Source organism: Orycteropus afer, unplaced genomic scaffold (assembly GCF_000298275.1).
Source record: "Orycteropus afer afer isolate SDZICR_OR568_19922 unplaced genomic scaffold, OryAfe1.0 scaffold00071, whole genome shotgun sequence".
NCBI lineage: Eukaryota > Metazoa > Chordata > Mammalia > Tubulidentata > Orycteropodidae > Orycteropus > Orycteropus afer.
Genome location: NW_006921658.1, coordinates 9652418 through 9669277, shown reverse-complemented (window position 1 = coordinate 9669277; position 16860 = coordinate 9652418). Strand labels below are relative to the sequence as shown.

General features: G+C 38.1%; 1 protein-coding gene across 1 annotated transcript in view; it reads right to left on the bottom strand.

The window, feature by feature from the left end:
* Window positions 1–303: 303 nt before the first annotated feature.
* COL25A1 (collagen type XXV alpha 1 chain) overlaps window positions 304–16860 on the bottom strand; it is a 783871-nt gene continuing 767314 nt past the window's right edge. Inside the window, exons 31-34 of the mRNA XM_007940758.2 lie at window positions 9201–9254; window positions 2831–2884; window positions 1315–1341; window positions 304–375 (exon numbers count right to left, since the gene is read on the bottom strand). Coding sequence (XP_007938949.2) covers window positions 304–375; window positions 1315–1341; window positions 2831–2884; window positions 9201–9254 — 207 coding nt within the window. The remainder of the gene's footprint in view (window positions 376–1314; window positions 1342–2830; window positions 2885–9200; window positions 9255–16860) is intronic.

Below are 16860 nucleotides of genomic sequence, written 5' to 3'. Positions count from 1 at the left end.
CAATTGTCTTTTAATGAAATTAATACCCTATTCTCCTTCATTTTCAAGAATTTCTGGACATGATATTTTGCAGCAAGTTGCTGTCAGGTAGTTGAAAGACCGTAGTTTGGAAATCTGGGGAATGGAAGTTTTTTCTTCCATGCTCATTTCTAGCTGTGTGGGTTTCTTCATTCCTCGTGAAGACCTCGTTCATACAATGGTGTGTTTTGGGTGCACAAGATGGAGAGAGATTAGGAGTGAAACCGAATCACACAGGTGGATTAGCAAAGCAGGCAGCATGGGAAGAATCAAGCCAGGCACATGCTAGGCTGGACAGGTCACCTTTTCTCCCTTTTCTCCTAGATCACCCTTCTCACCACGTGGACCAGGGAAGCCCTACAAGATAAGAAGCAGACCAAAAAGATCTATTTGTTTAACTGTGGTGAAGTCATGTTAAAAAAAAAAAAAAAAGGATTTGTGTTTCTGAAATCAAATATACAGAAAAATGGCACGCTAGACAATCTCAAAACTTAGGTAAACTAACACTTAGAAATTAACGATTTTCTAACATCACAATGGTCTCTGTACAACAGATTTCCTTGTCTTTTCTCCTAAGAAATGTATAGTAGAATGAATACCAGAATACCAGTTTGAATCCCAGCAAGTTCACCAATTTGTGTGGTTTTAGGCATATCACTTACCTCTTTGCACTTTAGTTCTGTGATTACTGTGAGCATTCAATGAGGTGATGCACATGAAGTACCAGCATGACGCCTGCATGTTACAGGTGCTCAACAAACAGTGACTATTATTATTTTTTCTTTTACTATTCATATAATATAGGATGAGCAGTGATAGTCCCAAGAGGCATCTACTTTTGACATTCTCCATTTTTATAAAATTGTGTTAGAGTAAGATAGATATAGACTTTATGGTGAAAGGAAGAAAGAATTGCTTAGCTGTATGAAGAATAAACATAATGTATTATTACCCAAGAGTAGCATATGAGAGATATTTTGATTGAATATATATTTTTTACATAAGCAGTTTACTGGCTGATGTTAAGAATGTTCCTAATTTGGGAAATTATTTTGAAGTGCCACTATTGACTGTCAGTTATTAATTTGATACCAGCTAATTATGTTTTTCCTTTTATATTTCTCTCATGCAAACACTAGTGGTGTATTTCATATTGCTGTCTACATGCACAGCAATATATGTTGTATGCATAGCTATATGCACAGAAAACACAAGAAGTATTCTTGCTATTAATTGATGATGGAGACCATCAGAATCTATTTGAATCAGAAGATGTTTATTGTATGTATTACTTACATCAAGACCAGGCTCTCCATCTTTCCCCTGCCAAAGAATCATAGTAGCTAGATTAGTGTTCCTAAGTTTCATGAATAGGTTATTGTTTTATTTAGGGCTGCTTGGGCATGCAACACTCGTATTAGAACAACTACTACAGAAACGTGGAAAAGATTCTTGATTGATTAGTAATGCAAATTTCTCTTACTACCTAGAGTGAAGTGACTGTTAATGTTGCAGCCGAGGCTCATGAAAGTTTTTATTATGTAGAAGGTTAAACAAACTGATGGTATTTTGCTGAAGTTTGATGTCTGGTGTCCAAGTTATTAGTTCAGGGTTAGGTCAAAAGCAAACCTGCTGTAGAGTTGATTTAAAAACACACCGGCACTAACAGAGAATGCAAATCACTGTTCTGTGCTACTTTAATTTGCTGACTCGGTAATTAGCTCATAAATGAGTAAAGAATGTGAAAACTGTTAAATGTAGTTTTAATCTTGCTAGGGGTGCATCTTACCTATAAAGGATGAGAAGGTAGCAACATAAAAACTTCTAAGAAAGGTTTGTAAGTGAATGATCCTCAAACACATAAAGAGTCATCAGACTGTTACACAAGGATCATAACTCCCTGCCGAAATACAGATGATCATGGAGATGATCTCATTGTGTCACACAACTGACCCACCAAAGTTACTGAGAGGCTGCTTTGATTTTGTCAATTTGATTTTGAAATCTATTTAAAAAAATCAGCATCTCTTTTAGCACTGAATTAATCATGGTATAAGTTTATCATTTCAGTTCATAAAATGTGGAAGGAACAGAGTTTAAAAAAACAAATATATTCTTCCACTGTATGATAATGTATCAATTATAAATATCCCAAAGATAATGTTTTTGAAGGAAATCTGAGGACTGAATTGAATTCTGTGCCACTGAAAATTTCCAGAAGATAGAAAGCTATTGATACCCTGGGTTCTGAAGCTCATCTGTCACCACAGGACTTCAGAAAGGTCAGAAACATAAATGTCATTGTCAACATCAACCTAATTCAAGTAAAAACTTTTATTAGCAAGAATAGTTTTAATAAAAGACCTATGTGAAAAGATGAAATCTGAGGAGGTTGTTTTAAATGAAAGCTTCCACACCCATTTTCGGAGACAGTGACCTTCTAAGGAAATGACAGTCATGGGTGTCCTTGGCATCAGACGGCACAGGGAGGGTGTTATCTGAGAGTCAGAATCCTGGTTTCAGGTTAGCATGGCTTATCCCATAGACATCTGTGATCCTCCCAATCTCGTGAAGTGCATGGGTGTGTGTCTGTACGTGCTGAGGGGTGTGGGGTAAGAGTGGGAGTGAGTGAGACACTGAATATGACCTAGTTCTGAAGGACAAGGTTATATTGGTACTTCAGATAATTAGTGGTTGTTCTTTGCTCCTGTAACATGATTAGTCAGCCCCATGGGTGAAGGGTTAACCGTGTCAGTGACAGGTCATCTATTCATGCTGAAGGTAGGGACAGTACAAGTAACAGTGAACTCACAGGCAGACCGTAGGGCCCTCTGGGTCCTGGCTCTCCCATAGCTCCTTTTTCACCCTAAAATGAAAGGTGAAAAGCTTAATCATACACATCTATACTCACAAATATACACATCTACTTCCTCCTATGGCATACATATAATAAAATGTCATAAGGAGTCCCGGGTTCCTGCAGTGTACTGAATTACCTAGTATGGCTTTTCTAGCCATAGTCTTTGTAATTTCCACTGGATTACTGGGTGGGACCATGCAAATATGTGTCGATTTGGCTAGGCAGTTGGTAATAGTTATTCCCTGTAATAAGGCCGGTGATTAACTCTGTAGTGAAATTACTGTGAGCAACTGAGTTGCTGCTTTTAAACTCCTGATTGTTAAAGTCATCCACCTGGGGTATTTTTGTTGGCGCAGCATGACTTAATGTTCTGGGAAAGTTTGTGCTCTCTCTCAGGTGCATAGAACGCTGATGTTGGGATTGGTTAGTTTTGTCACTCTGCCAGGCTTAAAAGAAGCCCTCCTAGAGGCAGAGGGGGAACTTCACTGCTGGCTGTGAGAGATGCCTGACTGAGGCACAAGACAGAGTGGCAGGCTTACCTGGCCCACAGATGCAGAGGCCAGGCCACGAAGCCAAGGGCCAGAGAGGCATGTCTAAGGGCACAGCAGAGGGGAGACTGTCCTGATTGAAGAACTATATTCTGAGCATGTTCCTGAACTTCAATTGTAGCCTGTTGCTTCCCTAATAAACCCCATAAACTGTGAGTTCTGTGTAGCCACTGCAGCGAATTATCGAACCTGGGAAAGAGGTAGTGGGTGCTGTGGAAGGGATGGTTGGTGTCAAGGTTGGTAAGAGGGCTGGAGGGTGGCGGCATGTCTTGTCTCATAGGTACGGGCCTTGGGCTGCTGATGGTGGTTCTGTCTCCCTCTTGTATAGTTAGAGGAGGTCAAAAGATGCCACCTCCTTGACCCTTTAGCAATGCAATAAACAGAAGGTTGTCAGTTTGAAACTATCTAGAGGTGCCTTGGAAGAAAGGCCTGGCTATCTGCTTCTGAAAGGCCATAGATCGGTTCTATAGAGCAGTTCTACTCTGCACATGTGGGGTTGCCATGAGTGGAATCACCCCAAGGGCAACTTTTTTTATTTTTTTAAATCCAAAGTACCATTCCATTAGAGTCTCAAAGATTCTGGCTCATAGGGGTTGCTGCTGCCTGTGCTATAGTAAAAGTACCCACAAAAGCATATTTTACTAAAGTCATCTATGAAAGAAGGGTGAGGTCGCCATGAGTTGGATCCGACTCGACAGCAGTGAGTTTGGTTTTTGGTTTTGATCAAATGTCTCTTCTTCAGCAAGCCATTCCTTGACCACCATCTCCCTCTTCTTAGCTTTACTTTACTTCATAGCACTTACCTCCTGGGGAGAGACATGTATGTTAAATTCTTTTCTGTCCCTCTGACTCTAATGTGTCCTTCACTGTATTGGGGCCTCTAGTTTTGTTACCTATAGCATCTCCAGTGCTTAGAATCGTGCCAATAAATATTTGTTGGGTGAATGAATGAATCTAAATCAATAGAGTCATGTATATATTTTGCTGTCTTTCCAAAAAGAAAAAGGTTTAAAAACTTCTATTTCTCTCAATAAATGCCTGGTAAGGGCAATAAACATTACCTTCATTATTTTTTGTTCAAATGACTAATTAAGCAGCATGGCCTCCCCAGATGAAATTAAAATCTTGAATACATGTTACTGTATTCATGGCTCATGAATGTGAAGTAATTGTGATGATAGTTAAAGAAAAAGTTCTGCATTTCAAGCAGTATTTTCTTCTGCTGCCATCTCCTAAGTCCAAGTGTTTTGTCAATATATAACAGGAACACTTTAGGAGTAACAGTGATGTTTATGTGAGTAGCCAAACAGAAAATGTTACCTTCTGTTGCCACACCCCTGAAGAAGTTTAAGGGTTAGTGAATCTGTCATCAAAGGCAAAATGCCAAACTCAGCTGATAACTGTGGATACATAGCCACACATTATCCTCATGTTTCTCCATACTCCCGACTCTCGTGTGAGCAAATTTCAGGTCATTATTAACATTCTTCAAAAGGAGCCCTGGTGGCATAGTGGTTAAGCACTCAGCCGCTAACCAAAAGGTCAGCAGGTTGAACCCATGTGGGACTCTTCAGAACAATGGTGCAATCTGCTTCCATAAAGAAATCCTTTTGGGCAGTTCTCTTCTGTCCTATAGGGTCACTATGAGCCAGAATGGAATCAATGGCAATGGGTTTTTTGGTTTTTATTAACATTCTTCTTTAATCTAAATTTAAGGGGTTGATAGGGCTAATTAGCACTGTCCCCTAGAGGGTCATATAGTACAGGAGTTCAAGATGTTTGAGATTATTGAAAATAAGTATGATAGAAACTTGTTAAATTTTACTCATTATTACTTTATTACAAAACGAGTAGCAATTATAGTCAGTAAAGTGTCTAGGCTTTGAAATGAAACATTTAAATTTGAATTCCAGTTCTGTCACTTATTGGCTGTGTGGCCTCCAGTAACTCTCTTAACTCTTGGTGCCTTGGTTTCTTTTGCTGTAAAATGATAATAATAACACATATTCTGGAAAAATTGCTCAGAAGATCAAATGTCATTATAATATTTGAAATGAGGGCCGATAACATGTTCTATAAATATTATTAAACACTGTTAGTGTTATGCAATTAGAGGCAACCCAGAGCATACTAACTGAAAATCAGTTTCTTTCAGTTTGATATGGCAGTGTTATTTTCAATTTTGAAAGTGGTGTGTGTGTGTGTGTGTGTGTGTTTAGCAGGAGTTGGGAGTTGAAAAAGAGGGTTCATATAATCTGGAGTAGGTCTAGTTTAAAAAAAAATTCACAGATGACTTTGGTATACCCACCCCCTTCCTATTCCTCTGATTGGGAGCTATGGCTTTATTTGTTTTAATAATGCAAATAGCACGTCTTCCATCACCTGTGTGTCACTTGGTGGTACTGTGGTATGATGCTGGAAGCCCTGCCATTGATATTTAAAATACCAGCAGGGTCAACCATGGTGGACAGGTTTCAGCAGAGTTTGCTAACTAAGACAGACTAGGAAGAAAGGCCTGGTGATCTACTTCTGAAAGTTACTCAAGGAAAACCCTATGGATCACAGAATGTTATTCAAGACTTCTACCTGCTTACTTTGGATCAGGAGAGGCTAATCTCTGGAGAAGGATATCATGTTTGGTAAAGTAGAAGGACAGTAACAGTGAGGGAAACCATCAGTGAAATGGATTGACATAGCTACAACAATGGACTCAAATATATCAATGATCATGAAGATTACGTAGATGGCAAAAAGTTGGGCAGTGTTTCATACTTTAGCATAAGAAGTCATTGTGTGTCAGAGCCAACTTGATGGTAACTAGCAACTGCATGCCATAGGGTTTTCAATGGCTGTAATCTTTTGGAAAGGAGCCCTGGTGGTGCAGTGGTTAGTGCTCAGCTAACCAAAAGGATGGTGGTTCAAACTTACCAGCTATTCCATGGGAGAAAGATCTGGTACTCTATTTCCTTAAAGAGTATAGCCTTGGAAGCCCTATAAGGCAGTTCTTCTCTATCCTGTGGGGTTGCTATGAGTCAGAATCAACTCAGTGGCAGTGGGTTTGATTTTATGGGAATCTTTTGGAAGTAGATTGCAGGCCTTTCTTCTGAGGTACCTCTGGGTGGATTTGAACTGTCAACCTTTGGTTAGTAGCCAAGTGCTTGACCATTTGTGCCACATGGGGACTAAGGACTTTTGAACTTCTCAAACATAACAGACTCTACCAGAGTTCCTAAGTAATTATAGGGCCAAATGAAGAAGGCAGGCAGCATCAGATGTTTGAAAAATTGAATAGTAATGCTGCCAACCATATATTTGACAGTTTATGAATAACATTGCCTGCCAAATGCCTGGTTTCCTTTGTTGTTGTTGTTGTTATGTGCCGTCGAGTCAAACCCGACTCATAGCGACCCCTCCTTGGGTTTCCGAGGCAGTATCACTACAGAAGTAGGATTGCCCAACCTTCCTTCCGAGGAGTGGCTGGTGGGTTTGAACCGCCAGCTGTCTGGTTAGCAGGCAAGTGTCTTAGCCACTATGCTACCAGGTTTCCTGTAGGCTGGTCTAATTTCATTCTAATTCTTTAACTATTCTAGAATCATGCCTTTTGCTGATTCTTACCTCTTTAAAATTGAAACTTTGTCAAGAGATTCCAAATGGAGCCTCAGTCTATTAACTTTGAGAATCTCACTCCAGTTTAGCACTTTGGGTGAGGGGGCACTTAGAGAGAATTGACATTTGATCCAGTTCAGATAGTTAACATGCTGAGTAAATACAAGTGTAGCACTTTACAGGATACACCATTTGACTTAAACTATGCCTTCAAAAATTCTTCACAATTTCATTTGCTTTCCTTGTTCATTCTGCCTCACCAGTGCGACTTGATACTCTTGTGACACTCTGGAGAGATCGGAAGTAGCAGCTGATTTAGCAAACAGTAAACCCTCTTGAGCTCCAGGGCATTCAGCCAAAAGACTGCCTGTGATTTGGTGCTCCATTTTTAGTACAAGTCCTGAATTTCTTGATACAATGCTTGAAAGCACATCTGCATCAGCAGTAGCATTGAAACTCTTAGCTTTTGAATATTATTTTCAATTCAGACTATCTCCAGAAGTCATTGGCTTGGTTTTAGAAAGAAGACGATTGCATTTTTATTCTTTCAGATTATATCTTCTTTTAGGACATCTTTTAGAAGCATTCTTGGACAAAGCCAGCCTTCTTCATTATTGGATGTACAGCCTGTACTATTTGTTTTCACTTTGGCCTCATTCTCTGGTTATTCCTTAGTTCTTTTTTTTTCTGCAAATAGATTATAAACTCTTCTAAGTCAGGGAAAATAGCTGCTTCCTTTGTTGCGTCACTATGTATAAGGTATTAATAAAAATTTGGGATGATGGATCGACTATAATGTTAACATTGAATGCACCAGAATGATTTAGCAAAACAGGCTTTTGCTCAAAAGCCTTTAAGTATGAGAAGAGTGTTTCCATTTCACACTTGAAGTAATACTGTGTTTTGCTCATAGTATCATTTGATAAGATGTCCACGGGTGATGCAAATGGTTAAGGTGCTTGCCTAATAATCAAAAGGTTAGAGGTTGGAGTCCACCCAGAGGCATCTTGGAGAGAGGCCTGTCGATATACTTTTGAAAAACCAGCTATTGAAAACCTTGCAGAATACAGCTATATTCAGACACATATGGGATCAACGTAGGTCTTGATCACCTTGAGGGCAACTGCTTTTTAACTGGCAGCACTTAGTAAATATTTACAGAATGAATGAATTCATTTCATAGAATTATGGAATTGGAAGCCCTGTCAAAGAAATCACCACCCAGAGCTCTATTTTAAAGCAAATTATCCCAGATTGATGAAAATCTATCTAATTTTAAAAGACCACAAGCTTGCACAGTGAATCATTGCAGCATTTTGAAGCTCTCACTATCGGGATACTTTCTCTACATCCCATTTGGAGACTGGGAAAACTGATGACACAATTCCACTCAGACACATGAAAAAACTTCTGAGTTTTCCAAGGTGAAGAAAAGAAAAAGTGGGAGAAAAACAGAGAAAGAGGGTAAAAAAATTCCAGACAAATAACCAGCTGCTGATGTTGCAGTACATTTTTTGTATGTGTGTCAGATATTTATCTTCCATTCTGGATGTTTTTTTTTTTTTTTTTCCTTTCCTCCAAAGAATATGGAACATGGCCTAGCAATACAGAGATTAGTGAGAGGTTTTTGTTTTATAATACACTGAAATTATTTCCTTATGGTTAGAGAAAGACAGGCTATTCTTTTGCTAGAAATGGGAGCATGTGTAACTGTGTGGAGGAGAATAGTTAGATTTTGTCATTTCCTTTTTTGAAAAAATAGAGCTGTAACTTACTCTGGATGCATACAGTAGCTTTATATAAAAGACTATCAACGAAAATATGTGGTCCTAGAAATTTTAGCCCCACTGACTTCAACTTTTTGGATTAAGGCCAAGTGAAAATATCTTCCTTATGGTTTAAGAAAGAATAATATGAGTTATTTATTTTAGCTATGTAAATGTATGCATTGTTTTTATTAAGGCAGCCATATTCTAGTTTGTGCTTTGGGGCTCTCATCTCTCAGTATTAGAGTTCTGGATGAAACTTAAGAAGGAATTTACTTTTTTTAAATATTAGATAGCCCTTTATTTCTTGTCTGGTAAATGAACACTTCAATTCAACTACAATGCAAGAGCCACACTGTACTTTATTTAGTACAAGGCTTTATAACTTTAAGAGCAACTTACTCTTTCTCCTTTGGGACCTGCAGGGCCATGGGGTCCCATAGGGCCATCTGTACCCTAAAAAAAAGATAAAAATAAGGTAATATGAGATACATCACAAGGGCTACAAGGCAAGCAGTTATAATTTATCCTGGTTTTTTCCTGGATGAATGCAGCCTTAAAAACAACAGTAAGGCAAGTTATCTCCTTCCCAAGTACTTTATACTTGATTCTTTCAGGCCACTGGTTTTTGAGAGACTCATGCATGAAGGATGAATTATATAACTGCATATTTCAGTGGAAGGCACACATAAAAAGGCATATGTCATGTTTAATTATGTATTTCCTCCCTTACCAAGTGGAACGTCTTCACTTTCTTCCCATAATCTGAAGAAAAATGTATTTGTTTTTCCTCTTCCTCACCTCTTCCTCACTTCCACTTTCCACCCCCACTGCCACCCCCACTCTCCTTGGCCTTAGTTGCTCTGAAGCCTTTGTTCTCAGCTGTGATAAAGAGGCTTGAACAGTAATACAAGTGAAACAAATTATTAAATAAATGAGAACAGTGTCTAACTGCTCAATCCAAACTCTCTGCAGCTCTGTTGGGGGCAGCAGAGGCTTAGAGAGAAGATATTACATTCTTATCAGTTTTGCTGCAGTGGCCAAAGTCACTAGGCTTACAGTGCACAAAGTGGGCAGCTGAGATGATTTAATGGCATAATTGCATCTGGTCTCCTGTTTCAAGATTAAGATTTCTGTAGCAGAGAAGGTAACAGCTGAATGAACACAGAAACACTAAAATAATGACCACCCAAAGCAGGTTTTTAGAATTGAAGATTTTTTTTCCCCTTACATCCTTAAAAATATAGCAAGGACTTCAAGTATATTTGCTCATTTCCAGGAAGACTCTGCCTAGATTTGCAAAGAGTCTATTATAATATTTGTAAATGCAGGAAGTATTGCAGCACAGTTTTTCCAGCATATTCCTGCTCCTGGTCTATCCAGGTTTATTCTGTTAGAGGCTTGTGGTATGAAAGAATTCAGGGTTTTAAATTCATTCTAATGTTGATGAAATCTCATAATTTTAACTGATCCTTTTCATACTGTCTGAATTTAAAATTTCTCTTTAAAAGACTTTCTAAATCCTGAGTATCTACAACTGAAATTTAAGAGATGGAGCTATTAAAAACCAAAGAGACAAAATGACAGAAGACGGACAAGTTATTTCTTTGAACAGAAATTTGAAAGTTAGTTCCAAGGAAGAAGGTACATTTGTGAGATAGGTGTAAACATAAAAAGAAAAGCTAGTTAAAAACAAAGGGGTCAGATTCATATTGATTTTCATGTCTTCAGAGTGGATCTTTTACAGAAATGTAAGGAATGTCCTTCTGCTAAGAACAAAAAAAAAAAAAAAAAAAAAAAATTGAGATATGAAGACAATGAAGCCAAGCAGGGAATTCCTAGCAAATTATCCACATTTGAATCCAGGTTTCAGAAAGATGTTTTAGTAGTTTAAGCTATGCTTCAAACAGAGATGCACCCTATTTTCTGTTGTCCTCCTCCTTCACTTCAGTCCCATGTACCCTCATCAACTGATGAGAGTACATTCAGCAAAGGGATCTGTCCAGAAGCCCACAATCCATAGCCGCAAAGCATGTCAGAGTAAGACAGGGACCGACTCACCCGGGATCCTGGCTTTCCGTCTAAGCCAGATGCTCCCTGCGTGTGATTTGGTTGGTAGCAGGGTTGGTGGGTATAACACGAATGACAAGAACAGAGATTAGTATGAGGTACTGAGGAACAAATGTAACACTTCAAACAACATAATACTCAGTCACAGGATTCTGGGATGAATATCACATCGCTATGAATTGTTAGTTTGAAAAAAAAAAACAACACATGACAATAAACACCCCACAGATGATGGCATTTTAATGGCATTTCTATTAGACAAGTTCTTATTTGGCAATCAAGTTAATGAGGTTTATAGAGTGGGCTACAAAGTAATTGCCAATAACAGTCATAAACTGTTATCAAATTTCCATATGAGATTTATTTTCTACACACTAAACTATTCATAATATATGTTCTTTAGGTTCTGAAGAAAAAATAATGGCCAATCTCATAAGAAAAAGGCTCATTATTATAATCATTTACATTTAAGATTTCCAAAAACAAGAAAAGAACTCTAGTTTTACTTGTTAAAATAGTGTTTATGAACAACAAATACAAAATTTAAACATGCCAGGATGACTCTTGGTGGATTTTACATGAATAATACTGATTGTTTTTTGTGTTGTTCTTACTATTTACATTATGAACCACTAGAGGGACTTCTAGGAACAGGAAAAGACTGGGTGTGTGTGTGTGGGTGGGGGGGGAGTCTTGAGACCAAATGAAAAATAACTGTCCAAGCTAAATCATTCCTTATTTCACTTCAGACAATCCTTGCATCAAAAACTGAATGAGAAATACTGTAAAAATCTAGTTCTATTCTCAGGCAATGTATGATGTTTTTCTTTACTTTGAACTCTAGACTACACATCAATACCTAAAACAAACCCACTGTTGTCTTGTTGTTGTTATGTGCCGTCGAGTCGGCCCCGACTCATAGCGACCCCTCCTTGGGTTTCCGAGGCAGTATCACTACGGAAGTAGGATTGCCCAACCTTCCTTCCGAGGAGTGGCTGGTGGGTTTGAACCGCCAGCCTTCTGGTTAGCAGTCAAGTGCTTTAGCCACTATGCTACCAGAGCTCCTAGTTGATTCCAATTCACAGAGACCCTACAGGACAGAGTAGAACTGCCCCATAGAGTTTCCAAGACTGTATATCTTTACAGAAGAACACTGCCCTATCTTTCTCCCACAGAGCAGCAGGTGGATTCAGTTAGCAGCTGAGTGCCAGGATTCCTTACATATTAATAGGGCAGAATGAAAAATGACAGATTTCCAATGCTTGTTTCAAGAATAAGCACAATTATTTCTTGGATATGGCTTTTGCATCTCAAAGTCCAAATATTTATGTATAACTCAAACCAAATTCCCTACCATCAAGTCAATTCTGACTCATAGCGATTCTATAGGACAGTGCAGAAATGCCCAATCAGGTTTGCAAGGCTGTAAATCTTCATGGAAGCAGACTGCCTCATATTTCATGTTTTGGTTAGTAGCTGAATGCTTTAACCATTTTGCCACCAGAGCACCTTATGTAGTCCTTTTAAAAATACAGATTAAATCAAGGAGTGATTAAAAAAGACAACACATTGGCCTTATAAATGCTCTTGGCAAGCTTGTAGAACTATTTCTCCATTTTATGCTTCAGATGCAGTTAATAATACAAAGTGGAAAAAAAGATCTATTCCAGCTGCAAACTTTATGCTATAACATATATATTTGGGGTATTTTTAGTTTTTTTTTATTTTAAATTTGTATACTCTATTATGATCCATATTATAACTGTAGAAATACATTTTCAGTAAGCAATGATTAAAGCAAAAAATGCATACAATATTTATGTTCTTGCAATTGTTTGTTTGTTTAATGTTATATAGGTAGAACTTTTGGCTAAAGGTTGCATAAAAATTAGCACAGGTCCAAAATTAAATTTAAGGCAAACTTGAAAGAAATTGGATCAAGAATTAAAAAAAAAACAGAAAATGTAATCTTTCTTTTTTCCTTTTCATACTCTCTTTAGAGTCACCAAGAATCTAACATCTGAAAATGAATGGGGGGGATGTGGAAAATCTTTCACTGATAATATTATATCCACCAGGAATGTTGAATAAATTACTCACACATGTTGTAGAGATTTTATGCCTGTGGTCCATTGATCAAAGTGGTATTATTTCACCTGTGATCTAACACGAGGCTTATAGCATGCATTTTTTTATTTACTCATTCAGTAAATAAATGAATATTAAATATCTACAAATCTGCCCTGGAAGACGTGTGGCTGGAATGCTCCTGGAAGTGAGAATGGCCAGACTTTGGTCATATTGTCAGAAGGGACCATGCCCTGGAGAAGGATATCATGCTTGGTAAAGTGGAGGGTCAATGAAGAAGGGGAAGGCCCTCAATGAGATGGATTGACACAGTGGCTGCAATGATGGACTCAGATATAGCAGGGATTGGGAAGCTGGCACAGGACCGGGCAGTGTTTCGTTCTGTTGAACACAGGGTCGCTATGAGTCAGAGCCAACTCAATGGTACCTAACAATGACAATAACATTACGTGTTTGATCTTTGTAAAGGACCAGATATCAAAAGAGATACCTTGATACCTCAAAGTATAGTAAAAGTCATAGGGAAAAGAAATAATTGGTCACCAATTCCTTTCTCGCTCACTTCCACCATGTGTATAAATGATACTGTACTACTGATTTTCTGATACTATTTTAATAATGCAATTATAATGTTATTTATTGATTTTTATCTTCATCAGACAGCAAACTAAAATATTGAAGCTAAAATCTTATATTCAGTAATCATTTTTTTAAAATTCTTTTTTAGTTGTTGTGAAAAGAAGTCTGGCATAAAAGCAAGAAGGGAAAAATCCTCTTTTCATTAAAAATAAAAATTTCTACACAATTGCAAACTATTTCTTCCATTCTAGCCACTGCTGCCAAAGAGCCTCATGACAGGCCATTTCCTAAACAAACAACATAAAACATTTAGAACACGATATGACTGGTCAGTGTCAGGGCAAGCATTTACCCCACGCCATTAATGATGGCCAATTGCATACCTGCCACCAACAGAGGGCTACAGTTTTTTGGTATTGAAGGAGAAAAAGCAATTGAAGAATTTTAAACTGCACTAAATTATGAAATCATTTGAGAAAAAATTATGAAATAATGAGCACAATCCTTTTTTTTTTAAAGGGGAGGGAGACGGGAGAAAAATTTCAGCCCTAAAAGAGGAAGGTTGGCACGTATGTAATTGAAGAAAATGACAGAACATGTATAGCATTATTTGTTACGGGATCTTCTTTTTGACACGAGAGCAGACACCAGAGAAAACAAAACTAGACTGAGCTCTGCTCTAACATAATATGTTTTCCAATTATAGAAGCCTCAACAGTAAGATAGCCATGGAGTAAACCAGAGTTGTTACTTAAGGTAGAAGGAAAAGTCTGAGATTTGCACTGAAATGGAAAGTTTTCTTTACTTACTGGAAGACCAAGGGGTCCTCTGTCACCCTTTTGACCTGGTTCACCCTTCAATCCTTTAACACCATTTAACCCTGGTTCACCCTAAATGCAAAAGCAAATGCCAATTTTGGTTGCTATCATGGGTCTTTAAATTGGGAGAGAAGAGAGCCAGTCTCTGAAAAGATTGCAGATTCCAGTTTTAGGTAACAGCAAAGTCAGGCCAGAGTCATCTTGCATCAGTTCAAAACATTAATTTTTTTAAATTATAAATTGAAATTGACAAGTAAATAATATTTTGGGAAGCAAAACTCCCAAGAAAATGTGTTCCTTATAATCAAGATATTTATGACCAAGTCCTTGAATTTTGGGTTAGTTACATCTAAAGGGAATTTGTTCTAACTTCAGTGCTATAACCAAGTAAATCAAAGACACTCAGAGTGGAAAGTATTGAGGAAAGTTCAGTAGGAAAAACACCCACTCTGCTGGAATGGAAAACTGGAATATGCAGAACAGTGTTATATACAGATATGTTAAGCCTTTAAGCATTTTGCCCAGGGGAATGAGCTAAACATGCAGCAGCTGATGTTTGAAGTAATGCCATTTAGCAAGTCCTCATTCACTGACATTGCCAAGGCAAGTCCCTATATGGATTAATCAATAGAGTAGACAACAAATTACCAATCCCAGAAGAGAATGTGAAGATCAAAGAACTTAAAAGTACTAACTGTACTAAATGTCCGTCTGCCCAGTGTTAGAAAAAAGGAGGTATGAATTTAACTCAAGGTGACATTACAAAAACCATGGTAAGTGATATAGTCTCTGGACTGCTCTTAAAAATGCAGGAATATAGTACACCTATTTTCCACCAGTAGCAGCCTCTTAGAGGCAGAGAGAGCTCTGACCTCATTCTTTCTATCTTTTACGTATAGACATTGATTTTGTCAAGAAAATCTTCTTCAAAGACTTGTGAAAGGAGGTCATTATGGACTCAAATGTCCTACAGAGTGTTGCTGGGTGGGGTTGGAGGATTACGCTCCTATGGCAGAAGGGATTAATTTGGGCAATATTTCTACAATTTGCCTGATGATGAAAATCAGTGTGGTGTTTATTAAACATCAAGAATCCAGAGCCCTGCGCAGATCATAGCACATGCCCTTACTACCACCCCCCCCCAAAAAAACGAAACCCATTACCATCAAGTCTATTCCAACTCAAAGTGACCCCCATTAGGTTTCCAAGGCTGTAAATCTTTATGGAAGCAGACTGCCCCATTTTCCTACTGTAGAGCAGCTGGTAGGTCTGAACCACTAACCTTTTGGTTAGCAGCCAGATGCCTTAACCCACTACACCACCAGACCTCCTTAGTAACATAGGAATCGTTTTTAAGAAAAGCCTCCCAGGTGATTCTTCTCATTCAGAATTTTTGGGAAATGTTGAAGTAGATTTAGCCATAGAACTTTTGAATAATCATAAATATTTGGACTTTCAAAGGGGTCACAAAGTCATAAACACATTGGCATGATCCAATAGATTTCCTGGATTTCAAGATATATTTGCAGAGCTGACACTATTTAAAATCCAAACATGCTTTTCACATAAGATAGGATATTGGGAATGTCACTGAGTTAGTCAACGTGAAAGTATGGTCAAAGCTCAATGTTTTTGTTAGGCACTGTTGAGTTGGTTCTGACTCACAGCTCAATGTCATCTCTAATTAGCTGATTTAAACTTGAGATCAATGGCTTTGCATGTGCATGGAGTTTCGGCAAGTGGTTTTGACATGATGACTAGTTAGGGCAGCCTGAGTAGGCTATGAAACTCTTCAGTGAGGGTTTTTCACTGATAGGAAGGAGCATTAATTGAGAAGGTAAGTATATAAATAATCAAATCCAGTGCCAAAAACACTTAACTTCAAGTCTGGACCTAAATTCTAATTCTAGTTCCAGAGCTATCGTTAACTAGTAACATAATTTAGGACAAATAACCTAAATTTCTTGAGCCTGCAGTCCATCTTTTATAATGTCAAGGAACTAGCATAGGTAATCCGTGATGTCTTTTTAGCTTTATCATCTTCTTACATCTATGACTTAAATAACAATGGAAATTAAGAGTGGACGAAACAAATAATAGTATTTTAGATATCAAAAGGAGCTTGGACATCTAAACCTATGGGGATGGTGTGTCAGAATCACTTATGGAATTTAAAAAACACAGTTTTGGTCATTATGATTAGGCTAGTCTAGAGTGAAGGTTGGGCAATCTACTTCTGTAGTGATACTGCCTCAGAAATCCACGGAGGGGTTACTATGAGTCGGATGCGACTCGAAGGCAGTGGGTTTGGTTTTGGTTTGGTAGTCTGGGGTGGTGCCATACAATCCAAAGGGAAGCTAAGAGTGGGTTGAGGTAGATAATTACACGAAGGTCCCAAAGTTGATAGATGACTTTCTCTCCTCTGACTCTCAGAACAGTACTGAATCCCCAAACTCTAATCCATGCTTCTGGTTTCACTACTTTCTAACAAGGAAAAAAAAAAAAAA